Source organism: Chlamydotis macqueenii, chromosome 11, assembly GCF_036417535.1.
Source record: "Chlamydotis macqueenii isolate bChlMac1 chromosome 11, bChlMac1.mat, whole genome shotgun sequence".
Taxonomy (NCBI): Eukaryota; Metazoa; Chordata; class Aves; order Otidiformes; family Otididae; genus Chlamydotis; species Chlamydotis macqueenii.
This window is the reverse complement of record NC_141566.1, coordinates 16,107,612-16,130,548: the sequence shown is the minus strand read 5'-3', so window position 1 is coordinate 16,130,548 and position 22,937 is coordinate 16,107,612. Positions and strand designations below refer to the sequence as shown.

Genomic DNA, 22,937 nt, shown 5'->3' with positions numbered 1-22,937 from the left:
CTCCCTTGCTGGCTTGTGGCCACTCAGTTTAGATGACTCCATCGCAATCTTGGGAGGAGCAAGAAAGGTGTGTAATTAGAGCAATTTACTATATGTGACTTTAAATCATGATCCCCTCACCAAAGAGAGTCTGGAATTTAAACCTTCCCTAGCCACTCAGGTGGACAGGGAACACCTGCACAGCATTTGCATGGGTCACATCAGATTTCTTTTATTAAACATCATGAAATCATCTTTCTCTGAGTATCTGATTTATCTGGGGGTGCAGAAATTGTTCCTAATTCAGAAACCCAGAGAACGCTGGCAATGAGAGGCACCAGCTCCATGTCAGAACCGTGTACAGGTGCACTTCTGCACAAGCCCGGCTGCGGTATGTGGCCTATCAGTTCTGTCACCACAGCATCCGAGCGCTTCTCAGCTTTCCAGCATTATAGCTGTGAAGAAATGAGGTGACACTTTTCCCTGCTCTAGTTGGGAAAGTGATGTACAGAGATACTGAGGCTCAGATTTGTGTTTAACTATTTGCGAGTGAGTTAACAGAATTTTATTGCAAGGCCAGACCTTACGTGATTTACCCCAAATCCAGAGATGCTCACATCAAAGCAAGGGACCGGTGATGGAATCTGAAGACTTAAGTCAGTGTCTCAGCTCGAGATACTGCTCTCTCCACTAGAACGCTTGAGCCACCATGGTAGCTTTAAAAGTAAAGGCTGCGCAAACTGTACCCAGGCTGCAACAAACCTTCAGGCAAATGCCCTTATATTTTGCATGCATAACGCCGTATTTTATTACTGTTTTAATTGACACTTCTGAGTCTGGCACACTAACAAGGGGAAAAAACAACTTGTTTCAAAACAGCAGGGTAAGCTCTCTCTGCCCACCAGTGGGTACGGTTCCTCTGCAACATGCTGGGCAGCTGCCTCCTTCCAATGTCTAATTTGAGTGTAGAGTATTTGGTCAATGTAACAACTGGTCCTGTACGATTTAAGAGATCTCCTGGCAAAGATGAGAATGGCTAATGTAAGGCAAGTTGACTGTCAGCACTAAACACAGCATTTATCAGTGGCCTCTGGTGCTGGAAAGACCTCAGACCCAAAGTGGGAATTGCCTGTAACTCTCACCGAAGTCATCGCAAGCACCTTTGAAAATCAAGGTCTCGGGAGGTGGCATTGGAGAGCTGAAATATCCTTGCTGGGGATCACTGGCTACTTCTGACAACACCAACTTGGCTGAACCTGTGGGATCCTTCCTTCCCTCTTCTCCACTTCCAACTCTCTGGTTTCAGCAGTCCAAGTTCAACTGGAGAGCAACAGCCAAGAAAAAGCCAAATTTTTGATCCTCCTGTTAGATCTCTGAAGTGCTAAAAAAAAAAATTAACAAGTCACAGAAAAGGCTGAAGTGAAACAGCCTTGTATGGAGAACATCCTAAGTCTGCTGCTGAATCTCTGTGAGGCAAAGCTGGCTCTGCCGGGACAATTCCGTGGTTCCAGAACCAGAGCAGAGGCTCTTTGTGGTCTCAGATATCTTGTGTTAAACACAAACTTTCAAAATCAAGAAACTAACAAGTTTTTTTTTTTTAAAGGAGGTCTGAAGGAGCTCTGCTTGAGGACTTGGGCTTCATTTTTGTGCTTTGTACGTTTCTCAGGGGAAAGCCACTCAGTAAGTGCCAGTCTCCCAGGTGGTGGCTCTGATCCTGGCTCTTCGGTTTTAGCTTAAACAGCCCTGATTTTCTGAACCTCCGGCCACCTGTGTGGGGTGGGAGTGGGACCTCACCCCAGGCCAGCGGTGGGCTTACCCGGGCCGTGTCCTGCCTGCGCGGGGCGGGAGGAGGAAGGCCCGGCCGCGGTAAGCCGATCTGCCTTCAGCTGTTCCCCGGGGCCCGAGGGGAGGAATCCGGCTCGGTTAAAAATAGCGGCCGGGCTCGGAGGGCGAGCCGGAGCCCCCCGGTGCGGGGTCGCAAATTGCGGGTGAGCGGCCTCTCGGGAATAAGGGGAGAAGCGCCCGGAGGCCACGGGGAGGGCCTGTCCCCGGGGGGGGGGGGCCCAGCCCTGCCTTGTTGAAGCCCATCGTGCCCCGTCCTCCCCCGAAACTGGCCATTTTTGGGTGGGTTCAGCTGCCGCACCGAGGGGCTCCCCCAGGCACTTCACAGCTCGCCCTTCCCAGCGCTTTATTTTGGGCTCCGCCGAGCAGGGCCAGGCTCCAAGGGGCACCAGCTGCATCGGGTTTCCCCCCCCTCTCTCCCCCGACGGCGACCCCGCTCTCGGTCGGAGGGAGCTTCGCCCCCGCCGGGGGGGGGGGGTTTGTCGCACAGGTTAGAGGAGCTTCGGCTGCTTTTGGGGGTCTCTTAATCGAGAGGGCATGGAGGGGGTGAGCCCCGTCCCATAGCCCTGGGCAGAGCAGCAGGGCTGGGAGCGGGACAGTGCAAACTCTCCGGTTAAAGGGAGCCCAGTGCCCCCCTGCAGTGTCCCTCTGCTCCCCCCATCCCCCGCGATGGCAGCAACAGGCTGCCGGGCTCGGGACCGGGCGATGCCGGGGACCACAGCCCCGGGACCGGACCCTCCCGTTTGTGGGATGGGATGGGGGTGTGGGGTGGGGGTGGGGAGCGGCTCCCCGAGGGGAGGGCAAGGCCGGGTCTGTACCGCTGGGGCACCGTCCCGGGGCTGGAGGGGTAGCGGGGGTGCCCGTCCCCCCCCGCCGCCCAGTACTGTTTTATGGGTGTCTGGGCTGGGTGATGGGGAAGGGGATGGGGGGCCGGGAGGGGGCTGGAGGAGCCAGCTCGAGGCTTTGCTGCCAGCGAGCGTAAACTGGCCGCCTCTTCTGCAGTGCCGGGGATTCGCGTCCTCCGCCTCCCATCCGCAGCTCTGCTGCTCCATCCCATTATTATCAGAGAAGGATGCGAAAAAAAAAAAAAAAAGAAAAAAAAAACCAACCTCAAAAACCAATACATCCAAGCAAACAACCACCCCCCACACCCCGCAACTCACGGTACCCCCTCCCCCCGGTCGCCGGGACTTCCAGGACCGGCTGCGCTTCCCTGGCCCTGGGGAGGGGAGGCAGAGCCGGGGAGGCGGGGGGAAGGAGGGGGCCGGGGCCAGGCAGACACAGGGAAAATCGCTTTTGTCTCTGGCACGGCGAGCGGCCCAGGGGCTGGGTGCTGCGGCTGCCGGAGCCCCCGCTCACCGCCCCGCACCGCTCCCGCAGGCACCGCGCCGGGGAGCGGGCAGCTCGCCGGCTCCTGATTTTTTATTTTTTTTTCATTTTTTTTTTTTTTTTCCTCTCATCCTCTCCCTTCCCCTCCCCTTCTGTTGGTGTTATTTCTGCCTTTTCGGCGTAGAGGATCCCCCCACCCGCACGCACGCTGCCCCCCACCCGAGGTTTCTTTGGGTCCAGCCGGAATCCGCGACGCTCCCGGGGATTTTCCCACCCAAGCTGGGGTCTATGAGTGGGAAGGTGATCAAGCCCAAAGAAGAGAAAGATGCTTCCAAGGGTAAGGCAGCCGCAGCCGATCAAAACAGCGTGTTCCCCGGCCCGACCTTACCGGGCTGGGGGGGGCGGCTAGGGGGGGACACCGCTCCGCTGAAAGTCCGTAGCTCCGTGGACCCTGGTCACGGGTGGGGAACCGGCGCTGCACCGGCATGGGGAGGGGGGGGGCCCGGCTCAATGCGGCACCAGTGAAAGTGCGTGCCCCCCCGCCACCTTCTTTCCCCTTTTTCGGCCGGGGGGAGCCGGCTCCCCGGGCGGGCGGAGCGGGGCGGCATCGCCATGGAGACGCGGGGCCGGGGCACCGCCGCTGCTGGGGGGCGGGGGTTGCGTGCGGACCCCCCCGGCTGGGGCCGGGCACGCCGGGGGGTGTGTGCGTGTGGGGGGTTCTTGCGGGGTGGCCCCCTCGGGGGACGGTGGGGTGGGTGCACAGGTGGGGCCGCCCCCCGCCCTGTGGGGCCCCGCAGCCGATGCGGGGCTGAGGGGGGGGAATCGGTGTCCCCCCCAGGGAGGAGCGTTTGCGGGTATTCGTGGGTAAATCCGTGTGTCTGCTCAGACGGCAGCCGTGGGGGGATCCCCGGGCGGAGGGTGTGCTTCTGCCCCCCCGCCCAAAACAAAACGCGCTCCGCGCCTCCCGGCTCTGTACACGGCGTGGGCGCTCTCCTGTCTCTTACTTTTTTATCAGGCTGAGAGGCCAGATCGAAACAATTTATCCCTTCTCTTCTTCTTCTCCTTTTTTTTTTTTTAAAAAAAAAAAAAAAACAGACCTTGTTAGTTTCTTGATTTTGAAAGTTTTGTTTAACACTAGATTTTTGAGACCTTTTGGGCTTTCTTTTTTTTCCCCATAACTCTGTCTTTCCAGTTCTAACCTTAGTGTTTTCATCACTTCTTTTTCTTTTTTTTTTTTTTTATTTCTGGCAACAACAAAATAAATTTCACCATTCAAATGCATTGCAAAACCTTCCATTTTCTAGATAAAGATTTTTTAATCTTTACATTATTTTCTTTGATGTCGAGTGATTCTTTTTTTTTTTTATGGTGGCCTTATTCACTAAAATGCTCTTTAAATAATTTATTAAACAATGCAGAACAAAAGATTCCTGCCTTTGTGAGGAATTATTTTGCATGATTTAGAGCTGTCTTATAATCCTCCACAAAAAGAATTTGCCATATTTGTGCCATACTTGGGGGAAAGCTTGTTTTTTTTTTTAAAAAAATCAAACTTAGCTATTCCATTTTGTGCTATGATTACAAGCCTTAATGATATTTTAACTTCATGTTTGAAACTGCTTGTGTATAGATTTAGGGATGCGTGTGTCTTTCAAAACACTGGGGCAAGAGCATTTGTATTTGCTGTCAATGAGTCAGTAATGACTTGGGCACGCAAGGCATTGATTCCTGTGGTGACAGTGTACTAAAAAGTGTATATTCTGAGAATTCCAAGAAAAAAAAGTTGACGGTGATTCTCTCTGCTTCCAGGAGATGCTGGTAGTAGGCTCTTAGCGCTAGTATAAAACTTTCTCCCTTATCACAAAGTGAAGAGGCAGCTCTAGATGCAGCAGGAGGAGCTGGTCCATGTATGAGGTGGTTTGGCACTGCTGTGGAACAGACAGGGATGGTCCCAGTCTGTGAAATATGCTTTAAAACAGGTCCAGGTATGGCAGTAAGGAGGTAGCATTTACCAGTTAATGTATAGGCTGTGTGGCCTCCTTTAGCCTCTTGCATCGTGGACTAAAATAGGAAACATTTTTTCCTCTGAAGCACCTGAATTTTCCTTTGGTGCGTACCACCTTAGCCCCCCTTCACTAAACAAAACCAGAACAGCAAGTATTACTGCTCTCAGTGGCAATGTTTAATTTGGATCTAGCCATAGTGAAAACAGGCTGGTTTGGTGGTTTTGGTTTGTTTTTTTTTGTTGTTGTTGGTTTTTTTTGTTATTGTTGTTGTTTTTTGTTGTTGTTTTTTTTTTAATACAATAAATCAGTACTTTGTCTGGAAAGGATGGGATACCATTTCCTGCATATTTCTGCATCTATGGTGTGGCACTGGGTATACTTCAGTCCTAACAGGAGCCTGTATGTTTTTGAGTTAGCTAACTGCTGTTTCAAAGAGTAGTGAGTCAGGTTTCATACCAGAGCAGTTTATATGCTATGTTCATGTACCCCACATTCTGTGAGATGTACAATGTAACTTTAATACCTGCTGTAAATACAGGTCTCCCAGGGCTGCATTTGCATAATAAATGTGGAGTGCTTTGTTAATGAGAGTAGTGTCAGCCTTTCTTACTCCTGAAGCTTTCTTAGGCATTACAGGGTCGTGCGTGAGATGTGGCTTTGCTGTAGTTACTGCCTTGCAGTGGGTATTTTCAGTTAAATTCTCCTCTCTCATAGAGCCTGTGGTGGTGTCAGTGGAGTTACACAGATGTAACACAAGCACCAAAATCTATTTTTAAAGAAATAAGAGTTTTGGCATCTTTTCTTAAGCCAAAGCGGAAAGTAACTGCTCACTGCAGTTTGTTGGCCCCGCTTGTAAGCCCTGGCTAGAAAACCCAGTGATGGCTGTTTTGCTCAAAATTTGGTTGCTTTTAAAACTGGCGGCGGATGTTTGAGAATTAACAATCCTAATCTAAATAAAGCTTGTGGATTAACATAAACAAGTCAGGGATGTGCACCTTTACTTTCTCCAAAACACTGCATTGACTGTGAATGTATATGTGTAAGATTTTGGTATTCATTTTTTTTCTTTCTTTTTTTTTTTTTTTTTTTTTTTTTTTTTAACTGTGTGAGTGTTGGTGAGCTACAGGATGCTGTGAGCCCAGGTTGCCTCCAAGCTGTCTCACAAAGGCAGATGAGCAGCGCTGCTGCTGCTCGAGTGCAGTAGGTGTTTGTAGCAGCAAGTGGCTTGTTTTGGAGAGCAGCCTTGTCCCAGCTGTGTTGGTGCTTTCGAGCATGGGCGAGGTTCTCAGGTCTCTTCTCACTTCATGCTTTCTCTGGGCTTAGCAGGAGTACAAGGACCCGGGTGACAACAGCTCAGCGTCCTGCAGTCGTAGGCTGATGATTGGGAACAGCTCTTCAGTGGTAGATAGTTACGTGCTCAAGAAATAGCCCTCGGTACGTTCCCGCTGGCTTCAACACAGATCCAAACAGTTGGGTTCTTTTCCTGCTGTGTAGCTGGTGCGTGGAGAACCACGTGTGTGGCAGGGCAGGTGACCTTCCCCAATTCTCCATCAAAAACCTCTGGCTTTGTGCTTCGAGAACAGTGTATCCAGCATCCTCAGCCAGCCTTTGGGCTGTGTTGGCACAACCCATTTTGAATGAAATATTTGTTAACTTTTTATTTGGGGGAGAGGCATGGGGCGGGAGGAGAATACAGGACATTAGGAAGCAAGCCGAGACCTGCTGAAATCCTTGTCCTTTGGATCTGGGCCTTAAAGAGCTCGTGCTGCCTGGTATTGCAGCCAGACTTTCCAGAGCCTGCTTTGCAATTTGCCTGGCTCCTCTAAGGAGAGTCAAGGGACGGAGTAGGGAATCTGAAACTAAATCTGAGGAATGGATTCATCTGCGTTTGTTTCTCTTTTTACCAGTTGGATTATATGCTGCTGTCTTCCCTACGGAGGAAGACGCTGGGGGCGGGGGGGTGTCTTTTCCTGTCACCACGCTCTCACCGCAAGAAACTTTGGTAGCTTTGCCCAGAAGTCCGATAACCTCAGCCATAAGCAGTGAGGAAATGCAGAGTTTTCTTCTCCAGAAAGCAAAATAGGAGGAGTATTTCTGAAGCTGATAGCTTCTCATCTGAGTATGGAAATAGTGACAGTAAGGGTGAAGACTTTGGAAGTATAAGTGCTATTCTAATTTAGTGACAGCAGAAAACAAAGCACTTAAAGAAAGCACCTGGCAGGAAAAATAGAATTCAGAATTTTGAGGTATCTATTACTGCTTTTCCTGGCTTTGTGGGAATATAGTATAATGCAGCTTATGATTGAAAGGTCTGTAGAAAAGCTGACAAAAATAAAGCAGCTGATCTCAACAGTTATATTTCTATAGTACTGAATCATGAGAAAGTAACTTACTTCAGGGACTGAAGAAGAGCAGTGCAGAGGCAGCGTGTAAGCTGACCACGTCTTGGTCTGAGTCCACCGGGTCAAAATTAGCAGCAGCCGCAGACCTGTGCAAGGAGGGGGAAGGGAGCCGGGTGCTGGCACCCTTCTCTGCTGCTTGGTCAGCTCAGGTGGGAGGCAGGGCATTTCTCTGGCTCTTTATCAGAAGTTTGGGTGTCAATTCTTTGGCATCCCAGGCAAAAAGCCCCAGCAAACTTCACCCAGCAGCCGCAGTTTGACGTACACGCTTGAGTCTCCGTGTGGGCGGATGTTTGCTAGCAGTGGATGGGGTCAATTGGTGCCATTGACTTACACATCAGAACTTGTGTTTGTGTCATAAACGTTTAATGATGTTAAAGAATGAGTGCTTAAACTCCATGGTTTTGCTTTCTTCGCTTCACATTAGAAAGCTGTGTGCCTCCTGTCTGAAATTTGAGATTGCAGATCCACTTTGAATAGATGCCTGCTTCGCCCACTGGAAAGTGACAGCCAAAATCTGAGGCACGACCCACCCAATCCTGGATATTGATGCTGCAGGTTACAATAGACACTCAGCTCTTGGATGAGGTCCTGATCCATTCAAAATTCCCATTGACACTAGTGGGAGTTCTCTGTGTCTGCCTGTGGCATTGCCTCTGATTAGTGGGTGGTTGTTAATGTGCCTATGCTTGGAATATTTACAGTAACTGCCTCCTGTTATGACTCATTATCTGTGACTGGGTTTGGTTCCAAAACTACAGTAATTCTTTGTAAAAGATACATTTATAAAAGAAACACCCTTCCCTCTAAATCCCAAGACAGTGGTCCCTGACATCTGTCTGGAAAACACCAGCAGTTAAAAAGTGGAAGTGGCCTTTGAAATCAAGATGCCAGCACATCCGTGCCGATGCTCTGTGATGGTTTTCAGCATTAGTTGAAGAAATCCCCAGTAAGGCAGTATTTTTAGGGAAAAGTTCCAGACTTTGGGGTTTGTGATGGTGTCGGTTCTCGTATGGTTGCTGTCTGTGGCAAAGGACTCATGGTGTTTGGAAGGTAGTAAAAGGTGGTCATCTTTTTTTGCTTCTAGAGGAAAACTTAATAATAGTTGCTTCTCGGCAGATGCCACATCTCCTCTTCAAAGGAAAAACTCCCAGGCACATGAAGTCTGGGGGATGAGTAGCCCCACAGAGCATTGCAGGGGCTGCAAAGGGTGAGTACCAGCATCCACAGCAGATGCGTAAGAATTCGTATGGCTCAGGCTTCTGGCATCTCTGGTCTGTGGCCACCCACAATATGCTGGAGACTTGTCACTAGATGTATTTGTGCCGTTTACTGTGATTTCCTGCAAGGCGCTGGTCTTACCCCTACGCTTTGGGAATTTTGTGCTGCTGTGTTGTCTTGGGTCAAATGAATGTTAATTTTCTTCCTCTGTTCCTCATTGTGTGTTATCACTATAGCGTGCTTAGGAAAAGTGATGGCTTCAGAGTCATACGAACCACTTCCTCAGGAGCAAAGACCTGGCAAATCCCATTCCTCAGTCTCTTCCCTGCAAGCAGTGAATCCATGCTTTTATAAAATCCTCTATGAATTGGGATGTACGGTCAGTCCTGTGTACAAACAAAACATTTGTAAATCTGGGAGGACAAGCTTGCCATCCTAGATGACCTACAGCTAAGTATTTTCAGACCAGGGTCTTTGTGTTTTTCAGTTAATGTCTATCAGTAGAGGAATTGCTCTGTTAACTTCTGGATGCTTTTACAGATTCATTGATTTCAGATGTATTTTGTGGGACTGGAGCTTTCTTAGCCACTTGGTTCCCTCTTAGTTGAGCCTGGCTCTAGGGCCTGTGTACCCCAAACATTATTTTTCTTTCCTCAGCTATGTCTCTTGGCGTAACAAAATTCCCCACTTTTCCCAAAACATGTCTTGGCCAAGCTTACATGACAAGACATATGTTAAAAAAAAGATGAAACAACTAAAGGAGCATGTTATTTACAATAATCCTTTTACTTTTGTGTGTGGTAACTTGGGTAAAGGGTTTCCATGAATTGTCTGATCTGATGTCTTGCCTAATATTTGTATTGTTTTGCTGAAAGAAATGAAGGCGAAAATAATTTGAGTTGCACCCTCAGGCAGGTAACAATTCTGTTCTTTTCATGAAGAGAGTGTAAAGTGAGACTGTTCTCCACTTAATTAGTTTTGTGAGAGTGATGTATAAGGCAAGGTCAGTGCTAAAGGAAGAAAGGGCTGGCATGGATTGAACACTGCTTACGTTGTTTGAATAATTAGAGCATCACTCTGAAGTGGGAGGGAGGAGAGGGACTGAAACGAAGTGGGAAGAAGAGATATTCCTGAAATAGCAATTGAATTGCCATTGGTCTGGGTTGTGTCATGCATACACTCTTCAAGAGCAACTAAATCCGAACTAACGGTGGTTCATTACCTTTGACACTGTGGTTGTGACCGTAGGTGAGATGAAAGTGTGTTTATAGAGATTTCTCTGTTCTGTGGCCCAAGTAATCTCTAGACGCTTTTCAGCTGAAGCTTGACATAATTGATATAAGGCTCTGTTGGATGCTTTAAGAATAGATTGTTTAACGAGTACTTGGTATTTTTGATGCATGTGCTTTTTGCCACCACCCGATTAAGGACAAATTTCTTTTGTCTCAGTAGAATCAGATTAAATTTAGGCATCATGTAATCCTCATCTGACCTGAGTGGTCCACAGGCATTTGCTAGCTTTTGTGAAGTGACTGCTTCACCTCTGTGCATCATTCTTAGATGCGAGCGCGGGGAATCCAGCAGTATTGCTGGACCTCTCTGCTGGGCTTCTGCCTTCCTGTTCATGTAAACTTTAACATCTGAGACTGGCAACACAGACTTGGGATTTCATCAGCAGTAGCGGTAGTACTTGTGTGATTATGTCCTGGTTCTGGCCAGGATAGAGTTAATATTTACCTGAGCTGGGTGGAGAACTGAAGCTGGTAGCCCCTATGGCTGGGATAGTTAACTAATTAGCTAACAGCTGGGGTTAATTTACCCAAATTAGCCAAAGGGCTATTCCATCCCATCTGACATCATGCTCAGTATATAAGTGAGGAGGGTGCTGAAGGGAGGCCCCCTGCTACTTGGAAGAGACTGGATGTGGAGATCTGTTGTGAGCTATTGTACTGTATTTGTGTTCCATCACTGTCTTGTTTTCTTCTGTCATTACTGTTAAATTTACTTTTTTGTTCAATCTCAACCCATGTGTTTGGTTTTTTTCCCTGGTTTTCTTTTGTTTGTCAAATCTCCTCCTATTCTCTCGGAGAGTGGGGGGAGTGAGAGAGGGACTGCGTAGTCTGGTCCCCGTTGGGGCTGAACTACGACAGATTATTTTCCTGAACTTCTTCCTCCTTCATCCCCTGAACACACACTGTGCCAAGAGGGAAAATACTTGTGCAGTGGGTTGACCTTGGCCAGACACCTACCCACCCCATCTTTCACTCACCCTCCTCAATGGGACAGGGGAGAAAACAAGATGGAAAATCTCATGGGTTGAGATGAAAAAGACAGAGAGAGATCGCTTACCAATTACAGTCATGGGCAAAACACCTTCAGCTTGGGAAAAAAATAATTTATTGCCTATTGAAGTAGAGTTGGATAAAGACAAAGACTAAAACAACCTTCTCCCCCTTTTCCCCAGCATCAACCTCACTCCTTCATTCCCAACTCCTGTACCTTCTCCCCCTGCCCTGGCATTGCGGCCAGGATGGGGAATGGGGGTTCTAGTCGGTGTGTAGAGTTCTCCTTCGCTGTGCCTTCCTCTTCCCACTCTTCCCCGGCCCCAGCACGGGCCCTTCCCAGAGCTGCAGTCCCTCAGGATAAACCTGCTCCAGCGTGGGCTCTCCACGGGCTCTGGTTCCCTTGGGAATCATTCACCTCCAGCCTGAGGTCTTCCACCTTCTCTCCCGTGGTCTCACATGTTTTCCCTCGCTCCTCCCTGCCGGGCAGCGTTTTTCCCTGACTTCAACACGCTTCCCCGGAGGCAGCACCAGTGCTGCTGCTTGGGGCTGTGGTGGAACTGGCTGGAACTGACACCTGGGCACCGACATGTGGCTCAACTTGCAGGATGAGTTGGTGATGGAAGAGGGCTTTATGGCTCGGCCTCAGCTCTTGATGATGGAGGTAACCTGCTCATTGCTTCTTGTTAGAATGGGCTGAGTGAAAGGAATTAAATAGAAGTTCCCTCTTTCTCCTGGGAGAAGGCGGCTGTTCCTGTTGTCAGTGGTTTCGCCCAGGGTGTCGGCTCCTCAGGTGGAAGAGGGAGGTGACGGCTGGGGGCTCTCCAGTTCCAGGAGGTTCACACAGGTTTATTCACATGCTTGGTTTCATTATAGAAGTTTAGGAGTTCTGAACAGTAGTTTTCCTCTGTCCCCCATAGTCTGTATTTGCAAATCTGGTGGTAATTAGCACTAATCCGATTTTATTTGATTCTTACTTTTCTACTCATTTTGTGTATTGAATCCTCAGAGTTTTTCCTCTTTGGTTGGAGATGACTTTTTCCTCAAATTTTACAAGTATTTATAATTTTTGTTAAGTGAAGACAGAAAGCACAGGACACTATTTTTGTGTAAAATAAGAAAGATGCAATGGAAAGGAAGTTTGGAAGAACCAGAACGGAAAGCTGAACAGGAGAGGGGCAGGGAGGACAGCCGGTAGAAGGGACCGTTGCAAAATGAGCTCCGTCATCTGCTCGTGCCCAGCCTCAAATCCTCTCCTACCTGACCAGCAGACACCCAAGTGGAAAGAAAGCTTTCTTCTTTCTTCTGATTTTGTTTTTTTCAGACATTTTTACAGGAGTTATCAAAATCCAAGAAGGTGGCAGGCACCATTTCCCCCCCGCCCCCCCCCCGTATCTCTGTAGTTCACTGGTACTGGCTGCAATGTTTGTTCAAGTAGCTTAGGCTGGATTTACTTCCACACGTTGTCAATGTGCTGTCAGATTGCTTACGTAGAAACATTTTTGCTTTGGATTTTACATCTGCTGTGATTTTCTGTACAGCTATCTTTTATATTCAATAGACACAAAAATTTCTTATGTTGTTGTTGTATCTCAGTCTGCCCAAGCTGTGCCACAGTGCTGCCTCAAAAATGTTAAATGTTTTAATTGTAGTTACACACAGTGCTCCCAACTGCTGTCACTTACACTTTATTCCTCCAAATGCTGCAAGAGAATAAGAAACTATGATGGAGCCAATTGCCACTGCAAGCCATTGTCACTTCTGATGGGTGCAGAGCTGGAAAACCTGAACAATGAAAGTCTCCTTCCTAGTGAAACAAAGATGTGATTGTATTTTGGGGAGTTGTAGTATTGGTGGGAATTGCTGTCGTGTATGTTTCCTGGGGGAATCGTGATTTGTAGCTGTTTGAGACCATTCTCAAGTGCAGGTGCTCCCTCCTACCCCCGACTGCAGATGTTGAAGTGAAATTTCTTCTGACTTTGAATAGGAGAAAGGTCTCTACAACCATACTGATGTACAATCAGTGCAGGTTTGTCATGTGCTCTACATTGCGTTTGCTTCTCATTTTGCATACCAGTGACTGAATGTTCAGAGCCTGCCAAAAATAGCTGTTTTCAAGTGATTGGGCAAGGAGAAATGGAAGGACTTCGCTTGCGGCTCTTGTTTTCCCTTCTTCTCCCTCTGCCCCGTTTTTGCTCTCTGAAGAAAGGGTGTGTGAGGTTTTGGGTTTTTTAAATGATTTATTTTGGTGGAGGTCAGTAAAAGGGGGAAGAGTGAAATAAGTCAGAGGGAATCAAACAGCAAGTCTCTTCTTGGTCACCTACCGGAAAGGCTACAGCAGCAGAAAGGCTGTGATGCCAGTCCCAGGAGCTGAGAAAAGATTTCTGGGATGAAGTGTGGCCGCCTTCTGTTTCACTCCAGTGTCAGGATACGTCCTGACCAGGGAGGCTGATAAAGCAAGAAGTCTATTTTAATATTGGAGTTTGGTCTGTATCTGGTCTATCGAGCTTACAGGCTTGTGTTTCGTGGCCACTGGGAAGCTGCATCTTTGGTTTCTTTGGCTGGGAGAGGGGTTTTGCTTGTTTTGTTTGTGGTTCGGTTTTCTGGGGGTGGTGGTGTTTTTTTTTGTTTGTGGTTTTTTTTATTCCCCCCCCCCCCCAAAATATCAATTTTCAAGTTTTATTTTTCTAATTTTGTCTTTGGGCAGAATTTCTATCCCATGATTTCTGGGATGTTGGGAGAAATGAACTGCTATAAAAAATAGCCTTTTCATATAGGGTATCCCGGTAGCAGGCGATGGAAAGGAGTGAAAGCTTGGTGGCTGTTCATGCAGTAACCCATGTACAAGGAGAGAGCAGCACAGGAGACAGGAGGAAGGTGAAATTGTACTTTTTCCTAGTAGTGCATTTAAGAACAGTGGATGCTGCTGTTTAGGACACTTACATTAAGTGGCAGCAATGAATGTAGAGGGGAGCAGGATTATGCAGAGCTGTGAAAATCATCAACTTTGTTTCATGGCAACTTTCAGGGTTTAAACATTTGTATTTGTTCCTGCATTGGGACATAAGCAAAGCTTCTTTGAAGCGCTCAGGAAAAAGAGGCATACTGGAAAACGACCTGTCAGGTTTTCCATCCGTGTCCTTGTCAAACGCTTGATCTGAGAAGCCCTCCAGTCAAAACTGGGATGTTTGTGCAAGACTTTGGAGTATGATCAGAAAAATTGTTTAGACACTTCTGAACAATGTTAGGAGTAGATTTTGGAGCATAAGAGTTTGGGGGGAAAAAATAAAGAGCACAATTTCAAGTCAGTGGTGTGGAGGACGGCAGGAAGCTTTGTAGTGAGTGAGGGAGGTTTTGTATATGTGCCTTGTGGACTGGATGTGTCTTGTTTTGATTTCACTGCACATTCTGTGGTGAAGGATGAACTTCCAATTGCTTTGCAATTTGTGGAAAGAATAAGAGATGCCAGAATGAGAATGCAAGGGGGAGAAAGTGTGATGGAGTGGCAGGAGAAAGCAAATCCTGTGAAAGTTTGAACGATAGAAAATTAGCTTTGAAAAGGCTCTGAAGAGCATGAGGAAGCTGAAAAATGTAATGGAAGAGGGAATATTATAGGTATAATTTATCACTGTTTCCGGGAGTGTGATAATACCCTGGCTATGTATTTTCTCACTGCAGAGTGTGGATTTATGGAGACCATAAAGGGAGTGATGGGGTGGCTGAGGCAGGAAGCGATCGGTGGAAAGGGTTTCGGTGGAGCCAGGGTCGAGGGAGAGATGAAGTTAGTGATGGCACAGAGATGGAGAGGAAGGAAAAAGAGCTTATGAATTGCTGTGACTCCAGGGCTTTTCATGAGAGGACCAAAGATACGGGTTTGTCATCACTGTTGGCAGGAGCTGGTAAAACCATTAGCGTTTGAGCCACTGAAGCTGTTGCAAGTACTGAGCAAGTAAAGAGAAAAACCTTTGTATACCAGGTTAACTTGCTGAGTTGATTGCTGAAGTTGGTTTTCCACCAATTGGGTGTTTTGCAGATTGTCAGAAAAGCACCCAAACTGTAAAGTGGCAGGAGAGGCTGAACCTCTAATCGAGGGAGACAGAACTGGGCTTACAAATTTAAAAAAATAACAACAACAAAAATTAAAAAGCTACACTGAAAGTAGAGCTGGGTCTCCCTTTTTCTGTGTGGTGTGTAGTTGTCTGGTCAGTCAGAGCTCAAGGATCTAACACAACTTCTGTCATCTAGTTTGATTTTTCACCTCTTTGATGTAATGAACTGGGAGTGTCTTTGTGTTGCTAATTAAAATCTGCGTCCTACATGTATTGGTTCAAATACCCGGGAATGAAACTCTTTGTTTAAAGAAAGCCTTCAAGTCATCTTCCTTCTGTGCTTCTTCCTTCTAGTTTCCCAGAGTCCAGCTCTCCATTTAGCATTAAAAAATATACACATATATATATATATCTCCTGGACTTGCACTGGGTTGAGACAAGTGCTACGTTAATAACCAGTCCTGTGAAAGCCTACATGTTCCACCACTGTCGGTGAGCCTTATGACACCCAAAAAGTGAAGTCTGGAATTACTACTTGATTTTCTTTTTTTTTTTTTTTTTTTTTTTTTTTTTTCTGTAAAGCTGAGGAATGCCATCACAGAGAGGTGAAATACATTTACTGGTGTGTTGAAGGTAATGTCGGGGTACAGCTAAATTTCTATTGAATTCAAAGCGTGCACTTCTAGCAGACTTACCGAAGTAATTATCAGCTACAATTATTTGGAATTTGGAGGGCAAATCTTGCTTTCAGTGATGAAGCAGCTTGAAAGAAAATTTAGGCACTTGTATTTTCTGATGGCATAAATGGGATTAACTTCGGTAGAAGTACTGAAAGAAAAGTATCCCCATCAGCTATGTCTTTGAAAATCTTAGCAGTAATACTGGGCTGTAGTGAAAGCACACAGGTTTGACAGCCTAAAACACTGCAAAAAGCCTTGACAATCTGTCCTGCAAGGTGCCAAGCACCTCTACTCTTCCTTTACCTGAAAACTCTTAGCGCTGTGTTTTGGGCCCCGTATCAGTGAACGTCACGTATTCCTGTCATGTCATGTCCTTGCTATCACAAATTCTTACTTTAAATGGAAGGAGCAATTGACTGTGTATGAGGAATGCTGAGTGACAAAAGGCTTATAAAAGAAATCAACAAAACATAGCACGCTTTCATCCGTCTCATTCAAGTCTGTGAATGAGCTGTTTGTCAAGGTAGCACCTCTGTCGCTAAGAGAAGGTAACGCGTTACTCTTCTTTCATAAAATTGTTAAAATTGTTGCTGTTAATTCATCAGCAAATTATTACACTCAATGTGAAACACCCTGTTCTTTTATATGTCTTTTCTGAAAGCGCATTGGCCTCCTTGGTGGGATCTCTAATGACTGTTTTTATTACTGCTTTAAACGTTTTTGATAGCTCATCTATGTTTATTTGGGTGACACCTTCTAAAGAGCAGAACTTGAACCAGTACTGTCTTGTCAGGTTAGACTGAAACCAGTTTGTGCTGCTCAGTATCGGTCTTGCTGAGTCAAATCCTCAGTGCGAGCGTGATACGCTTTGCATTTTGTGGTGCTGACCGCTGTTGTGATGAATGAAGGATGAATATTTTAAACGCTGGGTCTCTTTTTCATTTTTCTTTAGAAAGAGTAGTACCTTTGTGTTGAATCAATATTGTGGTTTAAAATAACTTGGAATAAACTGTAAATTTTGTATTGAGGCTTGATTCTGTGATACGGGATTCGTGTGTGTTGGATGAATTGCTGTGATAGTTCCAGCAATTTTAATAGAGACTGAAGTATGTAAGACAAATACATTTGTCTCCTGAAATCTGACCTTGCAAATCAGCAGAAAACTCTGTTAGTGAATAAAAGATAGCAGAATCCTGTGTTCAGTTTGCATCTTCAAAGATCTCCTGGAAGATGCTGCGACTGCAACCAGTGTGCCGTGAAATTTTACAATGTGCTATGCTGGATGGCCTTGGAGGCAGTTGCCGCTTCTCGAGTTCCACTATGTTATCATAGTTTGTGCTTCAGAACTTGGCTTTGGGAATGATGGTATCAAAAGTGCACGATTCAGTCATCTCCATTCTCTTCATCTTTATCTCTCCCTTATTTATGTTTTACCTTTATCCACAAGCCTAAGGATTACTGACTCAAAGGTCTTGAAGGATGGTTAATACCTTGATACACATTGTGAGAATAAAGAGTCTTTAAAAGGTGGTGGCATCCATTTTTGACCCTGTCTGCCTAATACCTCCTCAAAGTGTGGAAATCCTAGTTGTATGTGCATTTTCTAATCAGTATTCAGATTTGCAGTTTGCTATAGGATGTGTCTCTGGTTTACCATGTAGAGAGAATGGCTCATGCTTAATCAATTGAAGCTAATACTACTTTGATTACTGTAAGTTCATTGCCAGATAAACAATATCTTTATATGGAACATGACTGTGCTTGTAGGCTTAATACCCTGGCCGCACTGATATGAAGAATCAGTCGGCTGGCTGGTGATGAGCCCCGGCTAACGTGGTGTCTCGGAGCACCAGACAGTTGGAAGCTTACGATCGAACTGCGGGATGAAACCAGATCTGCCTTTGTTTTGAACTTTTAAGTCTCGTAGCAGCGATGCAGGCTGCCCTAGTCGGCCCAGCTTTATTTTCCAAGATGTAATTATTCCTTGTTCACTGACTTGAGTAAATCAATTAAAACTCTGTGTATGTGTGTACCGAGGCTTTGACGTAAGCTAATTGATCAGGATGTGCAGGCATATGAGAAAGGCGTAGGGCAGATTTTGAAGTAGCAGACTGTAAGTCCATGAGCTTTCTTTGGATGTGGCATGGTGGTAGCTAAGTTCCCATCTTCTGTAATAATGGGCTTTTCGCTGGGTGCTGTGGTGTTAAGCACTCCTCTTCGACTCAGGTTAGTCTTTTTTCAGCCTGTCCGGTAGGAAAGAGGTCATATCTTGATCCTTTTCCCTTCACCTGGAAGGGAGGTTAAGGGTACGTGTGAAGGGAACTTCAAACTTCAAAGACTCATATTTGTCCACCCCTTTCAGTAGACTGGTATGGTTGATTAATTATTTGCTTTGCCTTGGCTACCTCTGTAAACTGGTCTGGTTTTCAGTTTCTCTGCCTCTGTGGGATGCTATCCCCAAGCTGAGATGGGATGACAAACACGTAAATCCATCCTGTGCTCTTGTAAGGGCCTCATAAATCATAAGGACCTACTTTTGATCAGCCTAAAGCACTGGAGGGTACAGCAAAAAGGGAATGGGCACCTTGCCAGTCTTTCCTGCAAAGAAAAGTTCCTCCTTTATCCCCAAAAATGGGCAATTGGTCCTACCCGCAGTGCCTGGATGCACAGCTCACATGGTGCGTCTGCTGCTGGGCAGGGGAACAGCAGCTCCTATCACCAGAGCAAGCGCACGAGCATGAGGAGAGAGGCAAGAAAATCAGCCTCTGTTAAGGAGCCAGCCTTCCAGTTGGTCACTGCACGATATTTTCAGTTGTAATAGTTTCTCACCCTTGCTTTTCCACCTGAGAATCATAATGTCTTTGCTCGAGCGGCATGTGAACTACTGGGAATTGATGAGCTGAGTTGTTTGTGATCGTGACTCCAAAGTGACAGTAGGTATCGCCTGCTACAAGCTCTTCCCTTTCAGGCCCAGAGGAAGAGCTGATGAGAAGCAGCATTGCCAAGTCTTATTTTTAGCTTCTGTCCTATTTTTTTTTTTGTTTTGTTTTGTTTGATCATTTGGGTTTTTTGTTTTTGTTTTTGTTTTTTTTAAGATTTGGACTGTTCCTGTCGGGGGTGCCCAGAACATCATCCTGCTTTATGTTTTTTCTATGGATATTACTTGGTGGTCCAGCCTGCTTGGCTGAATGCCCCATGGCTGGCGTATCTGTGCTGTTGATGTGACCGGCACGCTGCTCCTGTTGTAAGGTATCTTGTAAAGTAAGCACACTGCCTTGGGCAAAATTAATTTCTTAGTATTGAGGTAGTTATTGCATTCTCTCCTCCAGCCTCTTGCAAATATTGCTGTTGTCACATTCTCTACATTTTATTGTCCTGGACGAAGCCAATTGAGGTGATTCTTTAATGCAGATGGTGTATGGATGCTTAGGGTGCCCTTGGTCGACTGATCCCATGGCTTGATGTGGCATATTTCTGGTGGGATGTTTCTGTTTGGCTTCTGTTAATGTTCCCAACAAGCCGGAGCTTCTTGTTAGGTGAAAGGACTCTTCCCGTGAAACATCCGTCTGTAGTGCTCTGTGCAAGGTGCTTTTGTCACATGCTTATTGAAATTGTTTCTCCTGAGAACATTTGGCTTAAACTGCTTTTTTTTTTTTTTAAAAAAAAAGTCTTTATTGATTTTTTTTTTTTTGTCTGCGCACCTTTATTTTTTGGCTTCCTTTTAACTTTTCCTCTTTCCCTCCTGGTTTTACTCTTGCTCTGGGCCAGGCTTGCTGTCAGGGAGCCATGGGAAGTTGATGCAAATCCTGTGCCCAAGGTGTGGACCAAGCTCTCTTGTCTCTGCTTCTGTTACTATTAATGCCTTCATCCATCTCTTCCAGCCCCTTCCCTCGTCATACTGACAGCTAAATTGGAAACCAAGCGCAACTCTGCTCTAGCAGTATTTTGCCCGAGGTGCCAATGATTGACTAAACCTGACTTGGATAATGATTTTAATTGGTTTGATTTTTGCCATTGGCTTTAGAAAAAAAAGAGCTATTTTAGTCCCTCTTCATCCTTGGTCAATTTTATTAATTCGTCCGTGGTTTTAAAAACCTCAAAGACTTTCAGCATAGCGAGGTAAATGTTTCAGAGCGAGCCTTGCCCTGAGATGCTGGTGCACCGGTGGTATTTGGTTTCTAGTGGGCCACAATATTCCTGTTTGGTCATGCAGAAAATTGCCTGTTTGAGGGGACATGACGCCTATCGATTACTGTAAGAAGTAGTTTTTCATATGAGGTGGGAGGCATTTAAATGCCAATTTTGAAACTTTTGTTTCAGTTGTACTACCTCTCTCCTTTGACTGGTGGTCCTTGCTTTTAGAACCAATGGAGGATTATTCAGCGCCCGTAACCGCAGAGATGAGCGATGACATGTGTTTGTGCTGTTTTGCTGTTGGACAAGATGAGTCAGTTTGCTTTAATTTTTAATGCTTTGATTCTTTGGCAAACACTGGGGGTGTTGAAACTACTCACTCATGCAAAAAAATAAATTATGCATGCATACAGGTTTGGTGCTTGAAGGCATTTTCGCAGGGTGTACCTTCAGGCGTGCAGCTTGAAAAACCTGGAGTCCCTACGCAGAGACATGTATATGGTGAAAGGACAGCCATACCCCTCTTTAAGGTTCCATATAGGCTTTCTTCAGTGTTTTACCACCTCCTGCCACTCCAGCTGCAGCTCACTGTTCTCCTGGTTGGGTTCATATGATAAATTGTTAATAACTTGAATACCAGTGAGAATTGTTTGAATATCAATACTTGAAAAGCAATCTTCAATACTTGAAGAGCAGATATTGAATTAAAAAAACACAAGCAGCTTTGTCTTGCTGTCCACAGGGTCCAGCTGGGTGCAAACTTTGGCTGCCTCATGTTTGATGGCTTGAATGTCCCTAGAGTTCGAGGTTGGGTTTGTTGAACAGCGGTGGTTTAAGCTTGTATGAGATGTGATCGATAACAAAGGCAATTCAGGCACTGCTTAATTTGAAGTTTTATGTCCTTCATTTCCATGAGACATATTTGTTCAGCTACATTATCTGCTAATTGTATTTCTGAACAATTTCTTGCAGAGACCTATAACTGTATGTTCTTGATATGAAAGCTGCATTATTCTCGAGGGGAGATAATCAGTTAGTGACTTACTGAGCTCAGCTCTTGCTGTCTGCTCTTGGCTTCTGTGGTAAAACTTGAATTCTAGCGGGTAGAGCAGAATTTTTCAATGTTTTCTGTCCTTTAGGAAGCAAGTGCTTACTGGGAGGCTTTTCCTTGCAAATAGATAAATTGGTTGTGATTATTTTTCCCCCTACCCTAGGTTATTTAAAAAACAAAATTTGTCAAGAATTTGGGTTTGTGCTATTTAAAAAGCACCAAATGGAAATAGCTATGATCTATACAGTCCATTGTTAGAAGGCTCTTCTGAATCAGAAAACCTTGTCTCTTTTGAAAATAAATAACTTCAAAACAGAAATCGTGCTGTCTAGTGCTGGACTTTGGATTTTAGAGGTGAGGGAGTTTGTGCTTTCCTGGCATGTGAAGAGCACCTTCTCTGACAGCCTCATCAGGAGGAATGGCTTGTGGAGCAAGTACAAGTCCTTTCCAGAAGTGGTGATGAAGGCTCTTGACTTTTTCTGATATTAATGGGCTGAAATGGAGGATGGGACAGACAGGGCCTGTGAGCTGATGTCAAATACAGCATTGAATTTACGATTTGACACCATAAAAGTGCTTGATGGCACTGAGACTCCTGGGCAGGGCCTGCTCCTCCACTAAAATTTTATTTGTTTTTTTTTCCCTGCATCAATATTTATGAATCTTCCCCTGCCACACTCCGGGCAGCAGTGACCCAGCTTAAGGGTACTGAGTATTTATGGGAGACGTGGGTGAGAATAAAATTGGGGTATGAATGTGATGTTCAGGGCAGCTCACAAATCTGTCCCAGTGGTGCACGAAATGTTGTGGTGGGTCACTGCTGTGGGTATCATGTATTCTGGGTAATTTTATTCACCTTTTTAATCAGCAGGGGTTTGGTAACTGTTGATGGGTGATATGAACGGTCCTCCTTGGCTGCAGCTTGGTCCAGGTTTGAGCTGGCCCTGCCATCCCCCATCTAAGGCGGTGTGGCCAGTGTGTCTGGCTGATGAGGAGGGAGTGTCGTGCCTGGGGGCTGTTCAGCTCTCATCTCTGATCTTCTGTGGTTCCTGCCTAATCCAAGCTAATGTACTGCTTCAAGCAGGAGCTGGGTAAATAGGCAGCAGTATACAGGTGGTATGGTGAGATGATTTATTAGTCCTCTCTGATCTGAAGTAGTAATAATAATAAAAAACCCTATGAAACTCTACATAACCTATCAGAAATGACATTTTAAAGAGTGCTTATCCAAAGCCCCAAAGGATTATTGTACAGTGTACTCTGAGAACAACAGGTGTGATGTAAATTAAACCCTTCTGATCAGATTTATCTTTCAACCTTTTTATCTTCATAAAGGTGAAGAGCTGGCCAGAATATGTTTATTGTAGTTGACTGTCATCCTAACTCCTACGTTCCCTGCTTGTAAATTTATACCAAAATGTAATACCTGCACTTCTGAAGGCTTCTATGCTTTTGTTTCTTTTTTTTTTTTTTTTTTAACTGGATATACACATGTTTCTATAGTCAAGGTATTCTCTAAGTCATTACATCCATGTGTCAGATGAACGAACGTTCTGTGCTCTGATGTGGAGCAGAAGGGATGGTGGAGTGCATTCCTGCACTTTCAGAGCCACTGGATACTGAGAGCTGTCTTCAAAAGCATTAAGTCGTTTTTCAGTGCAATACACACAATGTGTGAAAGCTTTCTTTAATTGAATTGTAGCTATTTAATATTTCATATTTCAGGGGTTTCTTCTTTGCCTCCTGTGTACAGGCTCCACCGCAGTGCTTTCACACTGACAGCAGATCCCCAAAAGACTAGATTTTCCAGGCTGCTCAGCTAAGTAAATTCTTCTCATTAACAATAAGGTCTGCACAACCTGGTGCTTCTCATTTCAGTAGAAAAACTTGTCAATGACCATATGTGTCCTCAGACTGTCTTTATTCCTTGTATTGGTGGTTATGCAAGGAAATCTATCTACGCAC

At 45.7% G+C, this 22,937-nt stretch overlaps 1 protein-coding gene across 3 annotated transcripts in view; it reads left to right on the top strand.

Moving 5' to 3' along the window:
* The first annotated feature begins 3,094 nt into the window (after nucleotides 1-3,094).
* Nucleotides 3,095-22,937, top strand: part of FGF13 (fibroblast growth factor 13) — a 252,010-nt gene continuing 232,167 nt past the window's right edge. Inside the window, exon 1 of one of the 3 annotated variants that reach the window (XM_086756158.1) lies at nucleotides 3,095-3,487. Coding sequence is in view for 2 of the 3 variants with exons in the window: in XM_086756157.1 (XP_086612283.1) it covers nucleotides 3,439-3,487 (49 nt within the window). In the remaining variant the exon portion in view is untranslated. The remainder of the gene's footprint in view (nucleotides 3,488-22,937) is intronic. The other 2 variants (XM_086756157.1, XM_086756159.1) reach the window with 2 other exon arrangements.